This window comes from Camelus ferus, chromosome 35, assembly GCF_009834535.1.
Source record: "Camelus ferus isolate YT-003-E chromosome 35, BCGSAC_Cfer_1.0, whole genome shotgun sequence".
NCBI lineage: Eukaryota > Metazoa > Chordata > Mammalia > Artiodactyla > Camelidae > Camelus > Camelus ferus.
This window is the reverse complement of record NC_045730.1, coordinates 22,562,290-22,583,500: the sequence shown is the minus strand read 5'-3', so window position 1 is coordinate 22,583,500 and position 21,211 is coordinate 22,562,290. Positions and strand designations below refer to the sequence as shown.

At 44.4% G+C, this 21,211-nt stretch overlaps 1 protein-coding gene across 1 annotated transcript in view; it reads left to right on the top strand.

The window, feature by feature from the left end:
- Positions 1 to 21,211, top strand: part of FRMD4A (FERM domain containing 4A) — a 276,313-nt gene that overhangs the window by 163,026 nt on the left and 92,076 nt on the right. The window contains 2 exon segments of the mRNA XM_032473723.1: positions 11,013 to 11,069; positions 12,010 to 12,032. Of these exon segments, the coding sequence (XP_032329614.1) occupies positions 11,013 to 11,069; positions 12,010 to 12,032 (80 nt within the window).

The following is a 21,211-nucleotide window of genomic DNA, read 5'->3' as shown; positions in this document are numbered from 1 at the left end:
GGAGAAGGACAGCTGATGCTCACTGGCATCATGGCAGGCCTGGTGCTGAGTGCTCTCTGCACCCTGTGCAGCTGATATTCCCAGCATCTCTGAGAGGAACACCATCCTTTATCCCAGTTTTCCCTGTGAGGCACAAGGCAGTTATGAGATTCCCCCAAGGTTGTGTATGGCAAAGTCAGGGCTGCCCCAAATGGCAGAGTCAGGGCTGAAGCTGGCAGCCTGACTCCAGATCAGAGATCTCAACCACTGGGCTGCACTGCACCCTGGAAGGCAGATTCTCCACTCTAAGGAGAGCTTCAAAGCCAAGTACACCTGTCCTAAGATGGTTAGTGGCTGTATCCCAAGGAGTCCGAGGAGATCCCTCTGCCTGTCTCCATATTTAGCTAAACCCAGTTTGGAGGGATTGTGGCAACCTGCCACACGTTGAAACTTGAGAGCTGAAACGGTCTGTCGGCCGTCGCTTTTCCTCATGGAGGCTCCTTACCACATGCATGGCACACGTAGTCCCACCCAGTACGGATGTTCAGAATAATGGTGATCGTGGTAGTGATCAGATTCGAGTCTGTAGAAGAACCTCACTTGGTGACAGTTGCTGAACCAAGACTGAAACTGGGCTCAAACCCAGAGCACTCAGTATGTGGGGGTTTTGCTGAATGGAGGAACAAAGACACTAAATGTGGTTCCAGGAACTTGCCAATTTCCTCCTCTCGCTAAACCCTCGTTTTGTCGTTATACAGAGGAAACAAAAATACCAACCTTACTTACCTCATAGGTTGCAGGCATCTGATGGTTTTGGTTAATCGGTGCAAAAGCACTTTGAAAGAATTCAGGAATAAAAAGTGAGGACCGTCCACCAGGGGGCAGACTTGGGCAGTAAATGCCTGGAACGTCGCTGACCGGGTGAAATCAGCCTCAACCCAGAGCAGGTAGAAAGTTGCCCCAGATTGTGGTCATACAGACACCGGGGTTAAGGGAGCGGACTCGGCTTCTCTTGGACTTGTTCTGTCACAGATGCTCAGCTGGAGGTGAGGACTTCACGGCTTTTGAACATCGTGCTCACAGGGGGCTCCAAGATAAATGGGGAACAAAAAAAGAAATGCCCGGAACTGCGTATTACAGGTTCCCCAAGTGGAAGTGGTGATGCCTTCGGAGCCGGCCACATTTAGGGCCCGGGTGCCACGGCATCGGCCTGCCTGCTGCCCTGGGTGGTGTGTGCCCTCCTGGAGCCCCAGCTGTCTCTTCTCAGCGTCTGTCCGGGAGCTGGTGAGCCGTGGGAGCGAGCCAGAGAAGGCTTTTCTGAACTTTACACAGGAGGCAGAATTGCGTCACAAGGCCACCTGTCACCCTCCCGTCAACAAAAACAAGATTTCCACTTGCAGAAATTGACACTTAAGAGTCTATTTTAAAAATCCCACATGTGTTATTTGAGGCCCATGAGGGAGATGGAATCGTCAGCTCTACTGAGGGAGGAAAGTGATGTTGGAGAGGTTAAATGACTTAGTCAAAAGAAAGAACCAGAAATGGTGGAACAGGCTTTGTGCAGTTGGAAATCTGCAAAGATGGCGGGAGGCCCCGTGGCCGAGTGATTGTGGTTAGGGGTTTAGATCTGGGGTCTCACAGACCTGGGTTCCCTTCCTACCTCTGCCTTGTAGTAACTGCATTAAATGTGGGCACCTCTGTGATGTCTCCAAGCTTGATTTTCCTCTTGGGTTGAACATGGACCCAACCCACCACCTTCTTGGGAAGATTAAATTAAGGGAGATAAACGTGAACATCGTTAGCTCCACGCCAGGCACATCATTAGCTCCTGTTGAGGTCGAACTGCTTGCTTGGAATCAGATCTGGGTTCATCTTGGCTGTGATTTGCTCTGTGCCGCCCACACTACCCTCTGGCACTTTGGAGGCCTTGAGGGGCCCGAGATCGGTGCCCAACACAGCCTGGAGATGATGCTGACCCCGGCAGCTTCGACTGACCCAGTGCCCTGCCTGAGTCTTGGGGAATGATTCCTACAGTGTTCCAGAATCTAAGTTGTTCAGGTCCAGTAAGCTGTTTATTCCAATTTCTCCAAGTCCTTATTTCACTCACTTTTTAACACATTAACATTTACTGTTATCAAAGTAATGTCTGATGTAGTTTAAAAGTCAGATGGTTCTAAGAGGCTTTGTATGAAAAAAAGCCCACCCCCACCCACCCACCCCGAGTCCCACCGCTTCCAACAATTTTAGCTGTTTCTTCTGGTATTTGCCCCTATTTCTGAGTAATCGGCACAGGGTGTTATTCCTTAATTTGTCCATTTGTTGAGTTCCTGTTAAGGTAAGTGAGGACAGAGGTCTCCTGTACACCCACACACATTTTCCCAATATGGTGAGAGCACAGTTCTGGGTAGAAGCCACGGCTGTCCACGTTACATTATTATGACTAATCCAAGTAGCAGCCAATGGTTGTGACTCCTTTTTTAAACAACCAGTTCTTTTACCTAAAGGTGAGGGTTGCCTTGCTGTTACTTGTTTTAGTTTGTAAGTGCCCATCTTTTTTTTTTTTTTCCTCTTTTTGCAAAAGCACCTACAGATTCCCAAATACCTACACTGCTAATTTCCATATGCATCGGCTAGTTCATCCTGTTCTTCTCTTTGGTTTGGTTTTTGTTGTTGCTGCCTTTGTGGTTTTTCCTGGGACCTCCCTTTTGGAGCCCTCTGTCCTCTTGCTCCAGTCTGAACCTGGCCTCATTCGCAGTGCTCAGCCCAGGATGTCCCTTTCCTGTCCTGTCTTTCCCTCACCCCAGTTCTGGAGTGGGTGCTCTGCATCCCAGATCCCACATCTTCCTGTGTTTCATTTTACGCCATTGTTTCCCTGGAGAACATCCTGCAGTAATCCAGAGAAAGCATATGTGAGAAGTAAAAATGGGTCCTTGCATATCTGAAAAAGTCTTTATTCTACCTTCATATCTGATTAAGAGTTTCTCTGGATCTGGAAACAGAGAATGACTTCTCCAGGATTAGCAAAAGTGTTGCCTCAGAGTCTTTGAGAGTTGTTCCAGAGATGTCTGCCTGTCCCTACGCTGTGTGTGGACTCCCCTACCTCCACCACCACCAGCGGGATCTTGTAGGGTTTCCTCTTTATTCCTCTTCATCTGAAATTTCAGGATGGTGTGCCCTGAAGTGAGTCTCTGTAAAGCCACGAGGCTGTGTATTTGATCGGCACTTTTAGTCTGCGGGTTTGTATTCATCTTCAGATCTGGGAAATTGTTTGTCTTATTTCTTTGACCGTCTCTCTCTGTTTCCCTGCACTCTCCTTCCAGACCTGTTAATCAGCACGGCCTCCTGCTTTGATACCTGGTTTCTCCTGTTTTCCATCTTTGTCATTTTATTCTACTTTCTAGAAGATTTCTTCAATATTATTCTTAATTTCTGCTATAGACTTTTAACCTTGGCTATCACTTTTTTTTTAAAGGACAGCAATGTGGGTTTTTTTTTATTGTATTATTTAATTATTTTATTTTTGGCAGGGAGATAATTAGGTTGGTTTATTTTTGGAGGCAGTACTGGGGATTGAACCCGGGACCTCGTACACACTAAGCACGCACTCACCACTTGAGCTATACCCTCCCCCCTGCTACCATGTTTTTAATTTCCAAGACTTCCTTCATATTATCTGATTTTTCTTTCTGTATATATATATCATCCTATTATTTTCTTCGAACCTAATATCCTCTTATCACTCCAGTAATGCTAATTCTTGTGCATGTTCTGTTTCTTTCATTTTGGTTTTTTTTTTTTTTGGTTTTTTGGTTTTTTTTTTTTTGTATTTATTTTGGTCTCTGTCTTTCATGCAGGAGTCTCTCCATCCGTATTTAAGAGTGAGACACTTAAAAGCTCCCAGGGCCCAGATGGGGCTGGTCCCCTGGTGGCTGTCCCTGTGGAGTGTCCCAGTGGGAACCCCAAGGATCAGTGTTCGGTGTCTTTTCTCGTGGCTCTTCACTGTCTCCAGAGGAGACTCTTCTTACTTCCTGCCTGGGATGTGTTCTCCCACGTCCAGGGTTGGGGGAGTCGGGGCTGCAGGTGGCCTGCACTGGGACGTAGACCTCCTTTGCATCCCTGAGCTCTCGGTCCACCTCATCGCGGCTTTCTGTGCATCTTCTCCAGAGAGCTACCTCTGATTGCTGTGAACAATCAGCACAAAAGTGAAGAAAGATGTTCTGTTTTGTTTGTTCTGTCATTTTCCCCAAACCACCCCTGCCACCTCCCACCTTCCACGGTGCCCTCACCAGGAGACAAAAGCATAACTTCTCCTTGCTTGAGCTTCCCTGTTTACTACCAGAAGAGCAGGAAAATACAGTCACAGTCTGTCCAAGTTGCAGTAGAATCTGGCCAGGAGCGAGCAGGGGTCTAATTGTCTCCTGTAAGTGGAGCAGGAGGAAGCACAGAACGGGGTCCCGACACCCCAGGTGGCCAATTCCTCCAACAGCATTTCTGTTGTGTTTTCACTCACTAAGGGGACAGGCGGGTGATGGAAAGGAAATTGATGCCCAAGGGATGGCTGAAACTCCTTTAGAAATGTGTGTCTACTTCCGAGGAAAACTCCCTTGGGCAGTCGGCCTGGGATGATGTGTGTTTCCTGGAAAGTAACACGGGAAAGCACAGCTCTCCTGCCAGGCTTTCCGTCTGGTCGTCTCTCTCTTTGTATGTGACTTCCTGTGTCAGCTGGAGCGGCCCATCTGTCAGCCCCGAGGGGGGCAGTGGACTTGTCGCACTAGAGGGCATGATGGGGTGGACATGGACTTTAATCTCAGCACTTTACTCAACTGTCAGGCTTGGGTTGGATCCTGCCTGCTTGGAGTTCTCCACTGACAAGGCAAGATTGCTGTCAAAAATTAGTCGCCGCAATAATTTTCGAAAACTTTGCAAACAGCAAGTGCTAGGTCATAAAGTGGTCGTGTTCTTTAATTTTTAAGAAGAAGGATGCCCTTAGATTATAGATCTTGGAGTTACAACTCTGAGATCCAGCTTGCAATGTGCTTCATTCCTTCAGAGAGACAAGAAAATAGGCCCCCATCTTGAAGGACCTTGCGTTGCTCTTCAGTTCCTCATGGGAGTAATGTGATACTTCCATGATTTAGGCTGGGTCGGGTGAGGGGCCAGTCGTGATAACCAGCCACGCTGTTATGAATCGCATGTGGATCTGAAGGGGCTGAGAGTCCACTCTTTAAATATATCCATCACATTCCAATGTTTGATCTCAGCACTTGTCCAACAGTGATAACCAAAGAAACAGGACCCGTGGTCACCATCTGAAGATGGACGGAAATGGGTCCCTCCTTGGGTTGGGGGAGAAATTGACACAAGCATCTTTCTGGGTGAATTTTGATGATCACCTCCCATTGTTCTAGCACTGAACTAAGGTGCATTGTCAACGCTCAGTGAGTTGTTTTTAACTGACGATTTTCCAATCCCAGAGCATGAGGATTCACATATTTCCTGGGAAATGACCAAGTTGGGAACCTGTGTGTACCCACTAAGAGCAGATCATGTCAGGGGGGGAAAAAAGCTTAAAATTCCTCCCTTCTGTGTGCTGGGGGTTCTTACCCAGCCCTCTGTTCTGAGATGTCCCCGTTGAACTGAGAGCCTCATGTATTACTGAAGTTCAAACGGTCATCCCTGGGCCACATTTGCTGTTTAGGTCTAAAGACCATCACTCCCGCAGAAATTGAAATAAGCAGTCTTTACCCAAGATCTTCAAAGAGGTTTGCTAATGAGCTGATGATATCATCTTGTCTGAAGACAAGAGAAACAAAGCCCAGAATCAGGTCCCAAAGGACAAAGGAATCCACATAAACATTCGCCTCAGACGTACAGAATCCTGGTCCTTGTCTCTGAGATTGTTGCCGGCTGTGTGTGCGGCCCCATGTCAGAGGGAGGACAGGGCGGAGGACAGAGAGGGGCCTTCGTCTTTGTCTCTCTAGAAAAAAGCTCACTTGGACTCATCATCACGAGTGTCCTCGTGACCTCTGTCCCAGAGATTTCTCAGGATCCGGATGAGGGCTGTGTGCAGTGGATGGCAGGAGAAATCCCCAAGCCACAGAGTGAGGGAGTGTCCCAGACAAACATGAAGTGACTTGACTGATGAAAAACTGACAAAGGGCTAAGAAAGAGGAATTGTGCAAGATCACATGGGTCCCATCCTGCACCCCAGCCCCCGATTGCCTGGGGCCACCTTCGCGTAGCCATTATGAGTTGTGCAATGAGGCGGGGAGGTCGCACGGGCGCAGGGAGGCTGAACGTGGGCGCCAGGATCTATTTGGATGATATACACGGTGACCGTGCACACACATGTAGACACACACACACACACACACATGAGGCTGCCCACCTGTAAAATAACATATGTCTTACTAAAGAGTCCTATAAATGCTAAAAAAAAATGCCGAAGAACAGAGACAAAATTGCATAGTTCAGATGCTCTATACCAGTGAGCAAAAATTAACAATACAGACCTGATATTTTTCGTGTGTCTAAAGACCTTCCAAATCACGTCTACATTTATGCCTCATTGGACTCAGTAAAATAATTGGAAAGGAAATTGTTACCCCCATCGTACTGATGAGGAAAATGAAACTCATAGAGCTCCAGTGATTTACTTACTCAGCATCCTGGAGCTGTTGGAGGGCTGGAACTACAACCTGGAACTTTCAGGTGAGAGTAGACATGGCCTTGAAGAGGATGACGAGAAACTCTCACCTTTAGTCATTTTGTGAGTGAGAAGAAAGATGCTTACGGTCAGTGAGGATTTATTAGGAAAACAACTGGGCGGCCCCACAAGTTGTTCTGAAGGGACTTTGGGAAGGTCGTTCTCACTGGAGTCTTCTCAACCTGCCCTGTGGTTGTTAATCTTCTTTTCTGTTATAATTCTCTCATTAATCTTCCGTGAAAGTTGGAATTTCCCTCATTCCTGACCATGGAGGAATGCTCTTCATTAAGATTCTCAGTTGCGTCTGAAGACCACCACCAAGTCCCTCCAAGTGAGGGGTCACGAAGAGTCCCCCCAGCTCTGGGACTTTTAGAGACCGTCCCTAACACCTACTGCTTGGGGTTCCCGGGGGGCTATTTCTTTGGAACCCTTGGGGACCCTCAGAACGGAGATCTTTCTGAGAACCTTGTTAACCATGATGCTGCTGATCTATGACCTCGGGCCTCTTCCGTCCGCTACTTAATCACCTGGGCTGAGACAACGCTGAGTCAGAGGCAGGGGGGCCATCCTCCCCAGCCCTGTCTGAGCACACCCGCACACACCTGCAGACTCGCGTTTGTCCCTCCAGACCCTGGTTCAAAGGATCAGAGAAAGTGGCACACGTTCTCCAGTGGTAAGTAAATCAGGGTCCGAAGTACGCATCAACTACGTGACATCACTCTCCGTCCATCGTCATCCGCCTCTTACTGACGAGTCTCAAATTAAACAATTCCGTGCCCACCAGACCACCAGAGAGCCCCAGGGAAGACCAGCGCAGCAACAGCCCTGCGGATACCTCTTCTCACACGGCTCTGAGAGCACTGGGGGTGTGGGGGGGTGTCCCACGTCCAGCCTGTGGGGGTGCCGGAGGGGAGATACACGGACATCCTCCCTGAAAGGTCTTCTGCTCCACCTCACCCTCAGCCGAAGGGAACCCAGCGCCCCAGGAGAGTGTGGGACTTGCGCGCACTCTTGGTGGTCTTGTTCAGTTTATTTATTCTGCTTGAGCAGTTCGCTTGAAAGAAGCCAAATCTGGGTTCAAGAAAAGCCTGATGAAAAGAGGCACAGGCATCTTTCTAGTGTGTATGGCGGGCATGTCCCTGGAAACACCTGCCCCTCCTCTGCACGGGGAGCCCAGCTTTCTGGTTTTGAGGTACAGCAGGAGATGTGTGGCGTGGGCAGGATGTCTAGAGCTCTGTTCCATCGCAGGAGAGCATTAAAGATAAAAATCACCTGGGTGGGCCAGGTATAAATGGGGGAAGGTATTAACAGGAGCCATTACGGAATCGGGAAGAGACTGCAGGGTAGGAAAGGACTCGCTTCATAACCAGGAACACATCTCTCCCTCTCCCCCCACCACCCGCACATTCCTAGACTGGTTCTTATAAACATCATTTAGATCTCTGTGTGGACTCCTCTGAGGAAAGACAATGCAATGATTCTTTTTTTTTTAAAATCTTTTCTTTTAATTAAAAAAAAAATCTTTTTGATGGAAGTACTAGGGGTTGAACCCAGGACCTCGTGCATGCTAAGCACATGTTCTACCACTGAGCTGTACCCTCCCTGCAACACAGTGATTCTTGAACTCAAGAAATATTCAGTAGAAATTGTGAAAAGTAGTAATGCAGCTCCCTTTTCCATGAGATTTTGCAAGAGTGGGGGATGTCTGGGCCACCTCGTTCTTCAACCCTTTTCCCTCTTACTAGCCACGTTCTGACTCTCTGTGTTTCTAATACCTTCACTGCGAGATGGCCATGGTCAGAGAAGGTGAAAACTCACCTGGTTAGAGGTGCTAGCTCCCACCGACCCTGTGGTGAGAGAGAACTCGGATAAATCAGGTTCCATGTTTAAATGTGCATCTTTGGTAGCTTTGCTCTGAATAACGGTACCCAGTTAATATTTGCCACCCGATTAGCGTCCAGCATTCCTCCTGGAGCCGCAGCATGGGCTGCGTAAAATCAAATCAAATAGAAAAAGACCACCGTCCGCCTCCCCCGCCCCTGCACCCCCTCCCCTCAAAGGGAGAGACGTTTCCATTTAGCAGATGAGTCGAACAATGAACTAAAAGCGATGTTGACGCTGAAAAGGGTTGTTCCTGCTGGTTGGTTTTGAGTTGCAAGTTAGGTGGCCTCTCGGATGTTAACTATTAGCCCACGGTTGACCGCCACCTGTGACGTGGGTGTAAATGTTTGACAGACAGCGCGCATACCGATCCCCTGCCAAGTACACACGAGCGACTTTAGGAAATCGACTGGTGGGAATGGAAACGCGTCTAGTGCGAGTAGACATGATCCACTGTGGAAACCCTGGACGGTGTTTCCGTTAAATCGTGTTCCCTGTTAAATGATTTTCATCCTGATGGGAGCCGGTGGTCCCAGGACTGCAGTTCCAAGCACTCCTCCACATCCCAGCACTGACAGTCCACATCAGCTACAGCGGCCAGCCGGCTCCTTCAGCTGATTCGGTGTAAGGAGTTACTGTCCCCGATTCTTCCATGTCTCACAGTGGTTCTCTTAGCCTAGGCTTCCAAGGTGGTTCAGTAGCAAACTTTATTACCCACCTTTGAAATTCCTTAGCCGGAAAGAGCCTGGAAGATAGCTATCTCTCGGAAGAGAACAGGCTCGCTTAAATGCATTGTTTTGAATTACAGGGTCCAGTTCTGGACCACACAAAAATAATTAGAAAGTCCATGAATCTGAGTTCGGTTTATATTTCAGAGACAAGTAACTCTTGCTTTAGCCAACTTTGATGCTAGATGTGGCTCCGAGACTACATTGGCTCAAGTAGAAATGTCCACCTTTCTTTTCTCTCCCTAACATCACTAGATCCTACAGAGAGTGACTGGGGCACAGAAAGTTAGAGCTGAGACAGACTTAAAACCAACATAGCTGAGCCCTAATTGATTTGGGGGAAAGCACCCCCTGCAGAAGGTCAGATGCTGGACAAGAAGCCACGGTGGTTTCCAACCAAAACGCCACTAAAGCCTTGTGACTCTAGGCGGGGGGAGGTCCCTTGATGGTTTTTGACTTCTGTTCTCAGTAAAAGCAAGGGGCTGGTCTAGCGGCAGTCTCAGTCGGTCCTGGCTCTACTTTTCTGTGCTCCAGTCACTCACTGTAGGATCTAGTGGATGTTACGGAAAGAAAAGAAAAGTGGACATTTCTACTTGAACTTGACGACAGAAGTATGACGTCATTTAATTTGGTTATTTTTCTTTCATGCTGGTGGACTCCAGGTTTCCCTTTGTCTTTAAGATCTGAACTGTGTATAAAAAAAAAAACCAGTATTGTGCACTTAAAGTTTTGTTAGAAGCATAGATCTCATGCTAAGTGTTCTTACCTCTCTGCAAAACACACACACACACACACACACACACACACAGAGACCCAAGGAAATCTGTGGAGGTGGTGGGTGTTTATTACCTTGAAAACAGTGATGACATCAGAGGCGTTTGCACATGTCCAAACTTGTCAAGTTTTATGTAGTAAACATGCAGTTTCTTTCTGTATCTATTATACATCAATCAAGCTATTAAACAAGAAGAGATATGGACTATATGCATTTTGAAATATATATATATAAAAAAATATATATAGGATTTTTTTTCAAAAACCAAAGAGAGGCATGTATATCCTTTTAAGACCATGTTCTTAGATCATGATTAAATATTTGGGGGCAGAACTAAAGGACAGAAGCATTTTAAACTTGGATTCTCTGACAGTGCTGACCAGTAGAAGTTTCTGCAGCGACTGAAGTGCTCTGGGTCTGCTCTGACACTGTGGTGGCCAGCGTGGATACTTGAAGTATTGAGTGCATGAAAGAAATGTGGCAAGTGCAACTGGGGAATTGCATTTTTAAATTTTATTTAATTGTAATTTAAAGAGTCACAACACCATTATAACGTTTTCTTCAATAAAGCCTTGCTCCTGGTTCTGAAGTAGAGTTTACAAAGAAAAATGCATTTGGTTATCAAATAACCTTACTCCATCGATTGACAGATTTGTAAAAAGCTGGTGACCGGTCCATTCCTTAATTTCTCATGAAGACTTAACGATGAAGGCCCAAAAGCAATTGTGCAGACCCAGGACCACTGGGTCCCTTCTGGCTAAGAGCTGTAAGAAGGGTATCGGCAGCATCTGGGTCCAAGTAATTCAGAGAAGGTATTCTCTGGGTGTTTGAGATTCTGGGGAACATCTCAGAAAAGAAAGATCCACCATCTTTTTAGGGAGAGAGCATAGAAAAATTGTCATTAAAGTGCCAAACTTATCTTCCATGTTGGTTTTTCTTTCAGGAGCTGATTGATGTTGACAGTGAAGTGGTGTTTGAATTAGCCTCCTATATTTTACAGGTGAGTCATGCCCCCCTTCCTCCGTGTGTCCCAGGGCCGTACACGGAAGAGGAATGAGACTTACATATGACAGTTGCTATATCTACTCACCCTGGGTCTCCTGAATTATTATTAGCCAGAGGCAGGAAAAAGCTATTGGGAAAACTGACACCACGGCAGTAAATTGGGTCTTCTGGTATTCTGAAAATTTAAGACAGCATCTCTCTGCAAAGGAAAAAGTTATGTATAACCTGAGATTGGGGGAAACTGAGATCAGTGACCCCCTTTCTTCAGGTCACTGGAGAAAGCCAAGCAGAAAGCAAGAATTAATTACCAGGAGAATCATTCCACGCCCCCTGGAAGGACAAGGAAAAGCCCTTTAGCTTACACAGAAAGAGGAAAAAGACCTTTAGCTTACAGAATATTAGCAACAGAGGCAAGGTTAGAAACACTGGCAAGATGAACTGAAACGATGTCATTAATTTATTCCTTCAACAAAGATTTATTGAGCAACTACTATGTTCCAGGCATTATGCTGGATTTATTACAGATTCCATGCCCCCTGCCTCTAAAAGTCTTCAGTCTAATCGAGAAATAGCCCACAATATAAGACCGAAAAACAAGAAACACAAGACGTAGGCACACAGACATCACTGCCCAGACACTCGTTCAGGTTCAGAATCTTTAAACTGGAAAAAGTTAGACCAGGGCTTGGAAGTGGAAACTTCCATTTTGTCATTATGAACTACTTTCTTTGGATATAACTTTCTAAAGTTAGAGTGTCTCATTTTCAAGCGGTGAATACACGCATCCTTCCCTAATTATATTCCTGTAGCAGATAGGACGAAACAGCAGTAAGTTGGACTGCTTTGGTGAAGTTGTCGTGACGGTACAGTGTATTTTAAAGTCTGTTACACTGGATCAGAATGTGTCACTGATGTGCAATTTTCTTCTTCTACAGGAGGCAAAGGGAGATTTTTCTAGGTGAGTTTACAAAATTTTTTTGGCTTAAAAATGTATTCTGTTGCATCTCTATTAAAAGAAACTATTCCATCTATTCTTGCTAGGAGGGCTATTTATTAATATTATGTATTAATGATGAAATTCAGTTCCCAACTTATCAAAGCATAGCCATAACAGGAGGACAGTCTGTACCAAATGAAAAGCCTAGGCTTTACTACAAGGCTGGGATCACTGTCACACGTGGTCACTGGATTGAGGTGCGTCAGGCTGCCTGGTGTCTTTATGGAGCCTTGAATCACCGCTATGGTGTGAACATGACTGCAGATAATCCTGTGGACGTGAACATCTTTTTTTTTCCCCGCTGATTTAGTCCCCAACCCTTAAGGGACAAAATCCTAGCCCACAGGGAGGTATCTTTCATGAAAATGTTACAGCATCAATATTCCTCTTCTGCTCTCCTTTCTTTTCTGCATGTTACGTTAGGGAGAGAAGAAAAACAAGACAACACCAGGAAATCCATGCACTGCTTTAATTATTAGCCCTGTAGACCCACAAAGTTCAGTCTGATCATTCATTTCATTAAGCACGACCTGTCTCTCCAGATCATTACTAGGACCTCCAGCAGAGTAGGGCGCTATAACCATCCACCAACAGGACTGTCTGCTCCAGGCGGACGTCATTCCTGGGCTGCTGTTGTGTTGAGCTCCCCTGAGGGACGTCCAGAATAGCCCATTCTGGTCTAGATGGCCTTGCTGGTCCCATCAAGGTCTAGAGGCATGAAGGACGAAACCACGTGTACAAGAAAACAGCTTCAAGATGTAGGATTCTGGCCCATCAATAGGAAATGAGCAAAACTGGTATGAGAAAGAAACACAGATCATCACTTTGCTCCGTGAAGGAACTGGGGTGTTTTCTCGTGCTTTGGGGGATCTGACCTATAAACGCAGCCTAAGCCGCTGCACCTGCCACCCACCTCTGCTTGTCCGGCTTTCTCAAGTTCGTGCTGACTGGTTTTTCAGGACTCAGCTGCCACTTCTTTGCTCCCTGGGCATTTCTAAGGCTTTCTAACATAGCCGGAGGTCTCTGTTCTCATTCAGGTATCTCAGCAAAGCAAAATCTTCTCTGGCAATCTACAACAAGGGTCAGCGGACGTTTTCTGTAAAGGGCCAGACAGTAAATACTTGGGTTCTGCCGGCTACCCAGTAACGCTGGTTTTCTAAGTACGGAAGCAGTAAGTAAGAGAGTGTGTGTGTCAGTGCAGCTATAGACAGTAAGTGAATGCATGTGTCAGTGTTCCAATAAAACTTTATTTATAGACTCGGAAATTTGAATTTCATATGCATTTTCAAGTGCCACAAAATATTCCTCTTTTGATTTTATTTTTCCCCCTACCATTTAAGAGGTTTTTTTCTTAACTTTTTTTCTTTTCCCCAACCATTCTTAGCTCACAGGCCACATAAAACCAAGCAGCAGGCTGGATCGGGCCAGTGGGTTGCAGTGGGCTGACCCCTGATTCTAAAATGTAGTCCCTTCAGTGGGGGAGGGTATAGCTCAGTGGTAGAGCACGTGCTTAGCATGCACGAGGTCCTAGGTTCAATCCCCAGTACCTCTATTAAATAAATAAATAAATAACCTAATTACCTACCCCCCCCAATTTTTTCTTTAATCTGTAAAATGTAGCTCAGTTTGATTATTTGCTTAAGGAGACCTCCAAGCCCCTTTAATTGAGGTTTCCCAAGCTCTTGCTATGAAATGGAGGGAGGTTTTGTTGTTGTTGTTGTTGTTGTTGTTGTTGTTTGATGGGGGATTATTTATAGCCTTAGCAGGAAACCTTGAACACTGTGGGTGGCCAATAACCATTGACCAAATTGGTTGAGTGCAACATTTTCAGGATTTAGAAACTACACTTTGTTATGTTTTCTCTTGGTTAGTGTTTTATGCCCTTCACTTGGTGTTGGAATTTGGGCTTTTGATAAGTGCAAGTTCATACCTACTTCCAGAGGTCTCTGGAGTCCCATGAAAAATGGTTTAACGGCCCCAGATCCAGTGGATTTCATTGCCGGGGCTACTTATTCTGAAGATACTCCCTCGCTCCACCCCCTTTTCTTTGGCCAGCTCTGAACTCTGCTGTAAATGTTAGTTATTTTTTGAGAGTACCCTGACAGGACAGAATGTGATCTGGGAACAGCAGATCATGGGAACGTGGGGCCACCGGGATGGCCAGCGGGGAGGGGAGGAAACGCAGGCCTGGCCTCCGGTAATTCACGGCCCCCTAGTGAGCTTGTGGAATGCCAGCTTGTTGGCTGCAGAGAAACAAAGGTTCCTGGTTTGGCCTCATTTGTCAAAGTGCCCCTCGGAGTTTGTTTGTCTCGGCAGCTGTCTGGGGAAAGAAATGGCTGTCAGGGGAGGGAGAGGTCAGACACCTTATCCAAAAGGTCAGTGTATCTCCCAGCGTAAAGCTGCCATCACGGAAGGTGGGATTCCCCGAAAAACACCTGTTCTCTGTGCAAAAACCCATTCTCGCTTGAGTGGCCTGGAGTTTGGAAATAAGAGAAGTAATCCTGAATTCTCTGATTGTTCCTCTTCCCACCTACATCCAGGAAAGTCCCCCCAAACGCTGAAGCTGGCCACATGAGGCAGTTTAGATGCCCATTCTCAGAAGTTAGTATTAAAGGTATTTTTGCTCTATTGATAATTAATGCCAGACTCTACATCCTTAGTGATATTGAACTGAATGGCTTTGGCTTATACACAAACCCTGTAAATAGAATACATTTTCCCAAACAACATAAAAAGTAAGACATTGGCTTAGAATGCATAGAGCACTGGGGAAACCTTTTATCTAGCCTATGGTCCAGGACTTAATTATGAGATCTTCTGGAGTCTAGAGGATCAAATAACCATTTAAATTAACGGTTGCACACAAAAGGCAATCAAGTAACTGTTTCATAGCCTGAGGATCCTGAGTCTACTCCCTCCTAAAAGGCTGTTCTGCCCAGGATGCTAGTGTCCTGTATGTTTACATTTCAGTGAACATACACAGGTTACATTTATGTGGAATGAGTATTGAAGGTCTACAAGATACTGAATACTACATTCATGGCTAAACTTATGGTGAAAAAGAATATGAAAATGAATATATGTATGTTCACGTGTGACTGAAGCATTGTGCTGTACACCAGAAATTGACACATTGTAAACTGACTATACTTCAATAAAAGTATAAAAAAAATAAAATTTAAAAAATCTACAATTATGGGAGCAGGTTCCTTGATGTGCAAGAGGAACAGGGGTCTTTTTACAGAAGGGAGAAGTCGAAAGTGCTGATACAGCTGAAGAGAGAGAGAACCGTGTAAGGACCGCCCAGAGCTGTAACGAGTCCTTCTCGTGAAACTCACAAGCTGTTCAGTTTCTTCTTTTGGACTCTTTTTTGCTCAGCAGACCCCTGAAGGCTTGTTCTTACATAACTCCCTTTTCTTTCCAGTTAACAGAAATGCTCACTTCCTTGTCTTTTTTTTAACTTGACAGTGAAATCTGGGGTTCTGTGTTGCTGAAAGAAAAGGAGGGGGAGCTATAGATGGGTGGGAAGTGTTGTCCGTGGCAGGAAGAAATAGATGTTACCTGTGTTCAGAGCCTAGCGTGTGGTAGACAGATGTGTAAGCTGTCGTTAAAGGTTGAGGAAATAATCTGACCTAAAAATAATATTTTCTCCCTTGTAGTATTTTCCTTAGCACGGCATGTAGTAATCACATTTCATTTCCTGGTACATATATATATATATATATAAAAAAATGCAAGTCCGTCAACAGTCAGGAAGTCACTAGAGCTGGCATTTCTGTTTAAAAACAATTGAACAGCCAAAGAACTGTGAATCCTGGCAGCTATGTAGGCAAATATTAGGTTGAGAAGGGTCAATATAGTTTTAAAAACATAAAGTTCTCCTTTGATAATCACTTCTGAGCATTCATCAATCTATGATTTATACATACTTTATTCATCACAAACTCTGCAGTGGTTTAAGTGCCAAGCACTGACTTTCCTTATTAAAAAAAATTTTTTTTTAAACATTGGGTTACTCTATAGAGAAAAATAATGTTCTCTTCTTCAAAAAGGTCAGTGCAGGGAACACCTCATTTAATCAACTGAACAGGACATTCAAATTGTATAGTTACATTTTAATTTCATTTCATGGAAGGCTTCTTGCTACACTGTACTAAGGAACGTATTACTTAGGAGAACTTGATTTTCTGCTCTTTTCCCTAAAGGGACCTTAAGGGAAAAACCTAGTGGCTGATCTCCAGACCCTGATTTTGAGAATTGCCTCACTTTTTTATTTCTGTCTGCCCTTCTGAAAGCATGCCCCCCAAAAAGAAGGAAAAATATCATTTTAAAACATTTTACCAAATTGGTGAATTGATTAAAAATACTGTATGCTGAACTGCACAAATACATTCCCAAATCACACTACCTTTGATATAAAAAATCATCCATACATTAACAGGAACTAGTAAAAGAAAAAAAATCTGCTACATAGAATTTTTTGGCAACAAGATTTATTGAAACCAGATCAGTAAAGCTCAGTTACGCTGGGGCATCTGTTGGGACCTAGACGTCTCTTTGTTACAGGGCACCAGATTTACTGATGCTAATTATCGAGACAGGGTTCTCCTAGCATGAGACTTACTTAGGACCAACAAGCAAACAGCACCTGAAAAAAGGCTTATATGAAGGAAATCCCAGGTAAAGATCTTCAAGTTATATTTTGCTTACCTGTCGAGCCCAGCTCATCATGTACTTTAGAGGTGATGGAAGGCTGCCCTCTGTCTGCAGGCTTTTCTGTTCCAAAGAAACACAGCCACTAAAGTAAAAGAGGCCAAGCTGTGCCTGGATACTGAGGGCTCAGCTTATACGACATCTGTGCGAAGTTAAAGCTGGTCGCAATGAAAGAACGTCTGCTTATCCGAGTTCTGTGGTTGGTGAGCGTGTTACTGTGACCCTGATTTATCAACCTGCAGGTTTCTAATTCTACTTCTTCTTCTTCATCATCATCATCATCATCATCATCATCATCATCATCATCATCATCATAATACTTTTAGAAATAGAGCAATGTGTTACTCCATCAGTAGAAATAAACAACAGTCCTTCATTAACAAGGGAAATTGATATTTACCTCCATTTTAGAAGAGGAGTTGGAGTATTTATCTGTCCTGAAAAATTCCTTTCAACTTCCACAGACTGCCTGTTTTTGGATCTCTAGAAGAGCAGTTTGAAGCAAAAAAAAAAAAAAAAAAAGTAAAGACTTTTTAATATTTTATCTTCTGTAAACCATGGGACCATATGTTCACCAGTCTGGAAAGATAAAATGAAATTTCTATAAAAAGAAAAAAAAATACCCTCTTGATTTTTTTTTGTTCTTTGTTTGAAATCTGTTCTGCCTTTTTAAAGAGCATTTGTGAATTAATGTAAATGAAACTTGGCTTACTGGTATCTGAAAATTCCAGGTTTGTAGGGTTTTGGTTTTGTTTTTGTCAGACTAGACCATGCCTTTTAGGCAGTCGTAGGTTAAAGGAAGAATTTTAGAAGGTCAACAGGAAAAGAAGACAAAGGGCTGGCTTTTTTATAAAAGACTTTTTGAGTAACATAAACATTTGTATAGATGGCTATCTTTAAAAAGATGACATTATTTTGTTGCCCAGCTAAGAGACAGCTTTGGAAGTTGATTAATCTCAGGCAACAGTCTGTAAATCACAATTCTGAGTCTCTTAATATCATTGCTCTTAATATCGTTGTTTTACTACTACAAGTCAAAGTGAGCTCAGTTTTAAATCATTGTTAGAGCATTTGATCATTTAGGGTATATTTTCCTACAGTGTTTTAATTGGCCTCTTGAAAGAAAACAGCTGGTAGTGATCATAGAGAAAGAAGCAGATTTGCTGAGACTTCTAGATAATTAGTGAAAAATACTCAGACAGTTGTGTTTGGAATGGTCCACATTGGGGATACAACTTATATAACCTAATAGTGTCTTTAATACCCCACCTTGCAAGTTTCCCCATTGGAAACTTCCTAAAAAAAAAAAAAAAAAAAAAAAAGACATCTGTTAAGATTAATACACGTCAGCCCAAAGAGGAGTTTTCGCGGGAAGAATTTAAATGTATGTAATTCTCATATAGTATTTTATCAGAAAAAAAAGAGGGATGTGTGATATTTTCCCGTGACTTATAAAGGACTTTGAGGGAGAAACAGCTGGAATCTTTCACGCCAGCAAGACCCCTTGAAAGGAACAGAGTCTGAAACTCTGAAACAAGATGTTCAAATGGAAAAGTTATCAATTGTTACAGAGAGCTTTGTTTTAGGCACAAGAGTCCACTTGACTGAGCTTTTCAAGAATGTAAGTCACAGGTCCTAAGCATAGAAAAGTGTTCAGATAGGGGATTTTTGCGGGATGATAGTCTTCAAATCCTATGGGGATTGTTTAGCTATAAAGTAAAGGAGGACATTTTATATCGTGACAGCTTGTCTTTTTTGCTGGGTATTTATTTACCATCAGTATCGTATTTTGAGCTGAGCTTTATAATAGGAAAAAGGTTCATCGCCATGATATGATGTCAGTTTTTCAGAACTAAGATTCTGACTCAAAAGAAATCATGTTGTCGAAAATTAACCAGTTGCTGCTTCTTGAGCTCTTTGAGTAAAATTACTGTCTCAAATGGCAGGCTTATGAAAAATTTTACACTTGTTTTGAATTTTGTAAATTTACAGCTATGTTAGAGACTCACCAAACTTTTCAGGTCATCCTAAGAAACCAAGGTCGCTAACCAAGAAAGAAAGCTTTATTGTGATCTTTATTTAGAGAAATTAGCCATTAGCATTGGAATTAAAGGCACATAATTCAGAAGTGTTTATAAGTTTGCACCTGTGTACAGGTAGCAGATTAGTGTGGTAGATTTACCCATGAAACACATCCAGATTCCATGCTGGAGAAGCCTCAGAGGGACCCCATGTGCCTCTGTGGTGTCTGCAGATGGTCCCACAATGACATCTGGGACCCCAGCCCCCAGTGCTATGAGCCCCCCACACCCCTGAAAGAGAGCATGTGATGGAGAGGAGGTAGGCGAGTATTCTCATTTTCTTTGCTATAACCTGAAACTTAACTTGGTTCGCAATAAATTAATTAATTAATTAATAATAATAAAGAAAGAAAGGGAAGGAGAGAAATTGCTTCCTGCGTGGTTATTAAAGATCCACAGAGAAGAGGAAATCTACAGCTCGCCTTATTCGTCTGTCATAAGTTTTCAGGTGTCCTGTGTCGTCGAGCACAGAGCCACACCGCACCTCTGAAACTTCGGGATCGCAGTGTTTCTGAGCGCAGGACTTGGCGGGGTGGTTCGGGGTGTTGCGTGACCCCCATGGCAGTGTCTGGAGTCCGGTCGGTTTGTGCTTCTGGCGTAGTCACGCCAAGCGGAAGAGAGGGAGGAAGGGCCAGCATTAGGTTTGCCACCAAGTTGGTTAGAAGGCTTCACTTCTTAGAGATTTTCGGATTTTGGAACTGTGGATGTTGAGGACCTGGAATAGTCTTTCTGACTCATGAAAAGTTCTCTCCTTCGAGAACTTGACTGTCATGATCCACCCACGAAACGTGGCGGAGTTAGCGGGAGACTCACGTCATGTTCCGGCTTCTGAGTTTCGTGGTCATCCTTCCGTTACATGGTATCACTTTCTGGCTTCAGTGCTTCATTGCTTTCCCACCGGGGCACTTCAAAACCACGGGTTTCAGGAAGAATTCTTCCACACAAGGCCAGTTCTATTTGCCCCAGGTGTGCCCTGCAAATTATGTCATATTTCATTTGACCCGGGGGGGAAATCTTCTGGAACAATATTTCCTCGTTTTTGAAAGGAAAACAAGCACCTTGTGGATTTTGCCAATCCTCCTGGCAAATTTAATGTTTGCTTTCTTCACTTTGTGGTATCTTGGTTAAATCTGCTGTTGCTGTTTTTTTGTGGCAAACCCCCTATTTGACGTATTGCTAGAAATCTTGGTTTTCCACAGTGGGTCATTCAGACTTCACGTGTTTTTTTGAGCAGTGCGGGCAGGAGGAGGGAGGCCCATCATCTCAAACCCCCTCAAATCAAAGACCACACACAGCACTGAGAGACCACTTTTTTGCTGGCAACATTAGTAACTACCTAAAAGTTTTGAATACAATCTGGTTAATATTAAAAATAAGAGGACTTCAATTTTATTCTGTTTTTTTGTTGTTGTTGTTTTTTGGGGGTGGGGGAGGTAGTTAGGTTTATTTATTTTTTTAATGGAGGTGCTGGGGATTGAACCCACGCTGGAGGTGGTGGGACCACGTGCTCTACCACTGAGCTATATCCTCCCCTCACCCCGTCTCAGTTTAGCAAGTGACTTTCAAAGAGACCTTTTTTCCTCCTAAAAATGGAACATGACAGCTATTTGGAACAATGAACTGTTTAGGGTATTTTAAAAGTTGGCGTTTATCAGGTGCCGTGAACTCTGTGGGAAACATCCAAGTAGAAGATCTTGCGAGAGGAAGCTGGGGACTTCTAGCACATTTTTTAGGTTTTAGCTTCCCAAGTCTCTGGAGAGAGAACGAGCATTAAGGCAGCCTCGTGGTTTGCAGCCAGAATTTGGCCAGATCGTTGGACAGGCTGGCCGCCTCTTAAGTTATTCACAGATGTTTACAGACAACAGAAAGGCAAATAAAACAGTTCCACCTAGCTGTCCTCTGGGAAGGTTTAAGAGCCATGGATCCCTTCCAGAAGGTAATGGGTTTGGATGGGCTTCATGCCTTGGTGATTTCTTGCTGTGTTTGTTTGTGTCACCTTGCCCTGGGGGAGCGCCAGAAAACCCACCGAGCTCCAGCCAGGAAGTCAGACCTGGGATTGTCAGCAGGGACTCTTGTTTGCCAACAAACGAGTGTGTAGTGGGTAAGACAAGCCCTTCCTCCCGTAGTTCCTTCCTTCCCCAAATATTCTTTAAATGTGTTGAGTGAGAGGAAACCCAGACCCAAGCTTCTGCTTAATTGCCTTTCCCACAGTTGCATCCAATAAAAGTTCAACCCATAAAAGTGCCTTTTGATACTGAAGGTGCCACCCTCGGCACTGATGAGTCAGGGAACTGAATCCCTGTTGTCAGGGAGCTTAGCGTTAATAAACAGGGCAGGTGAGATCCT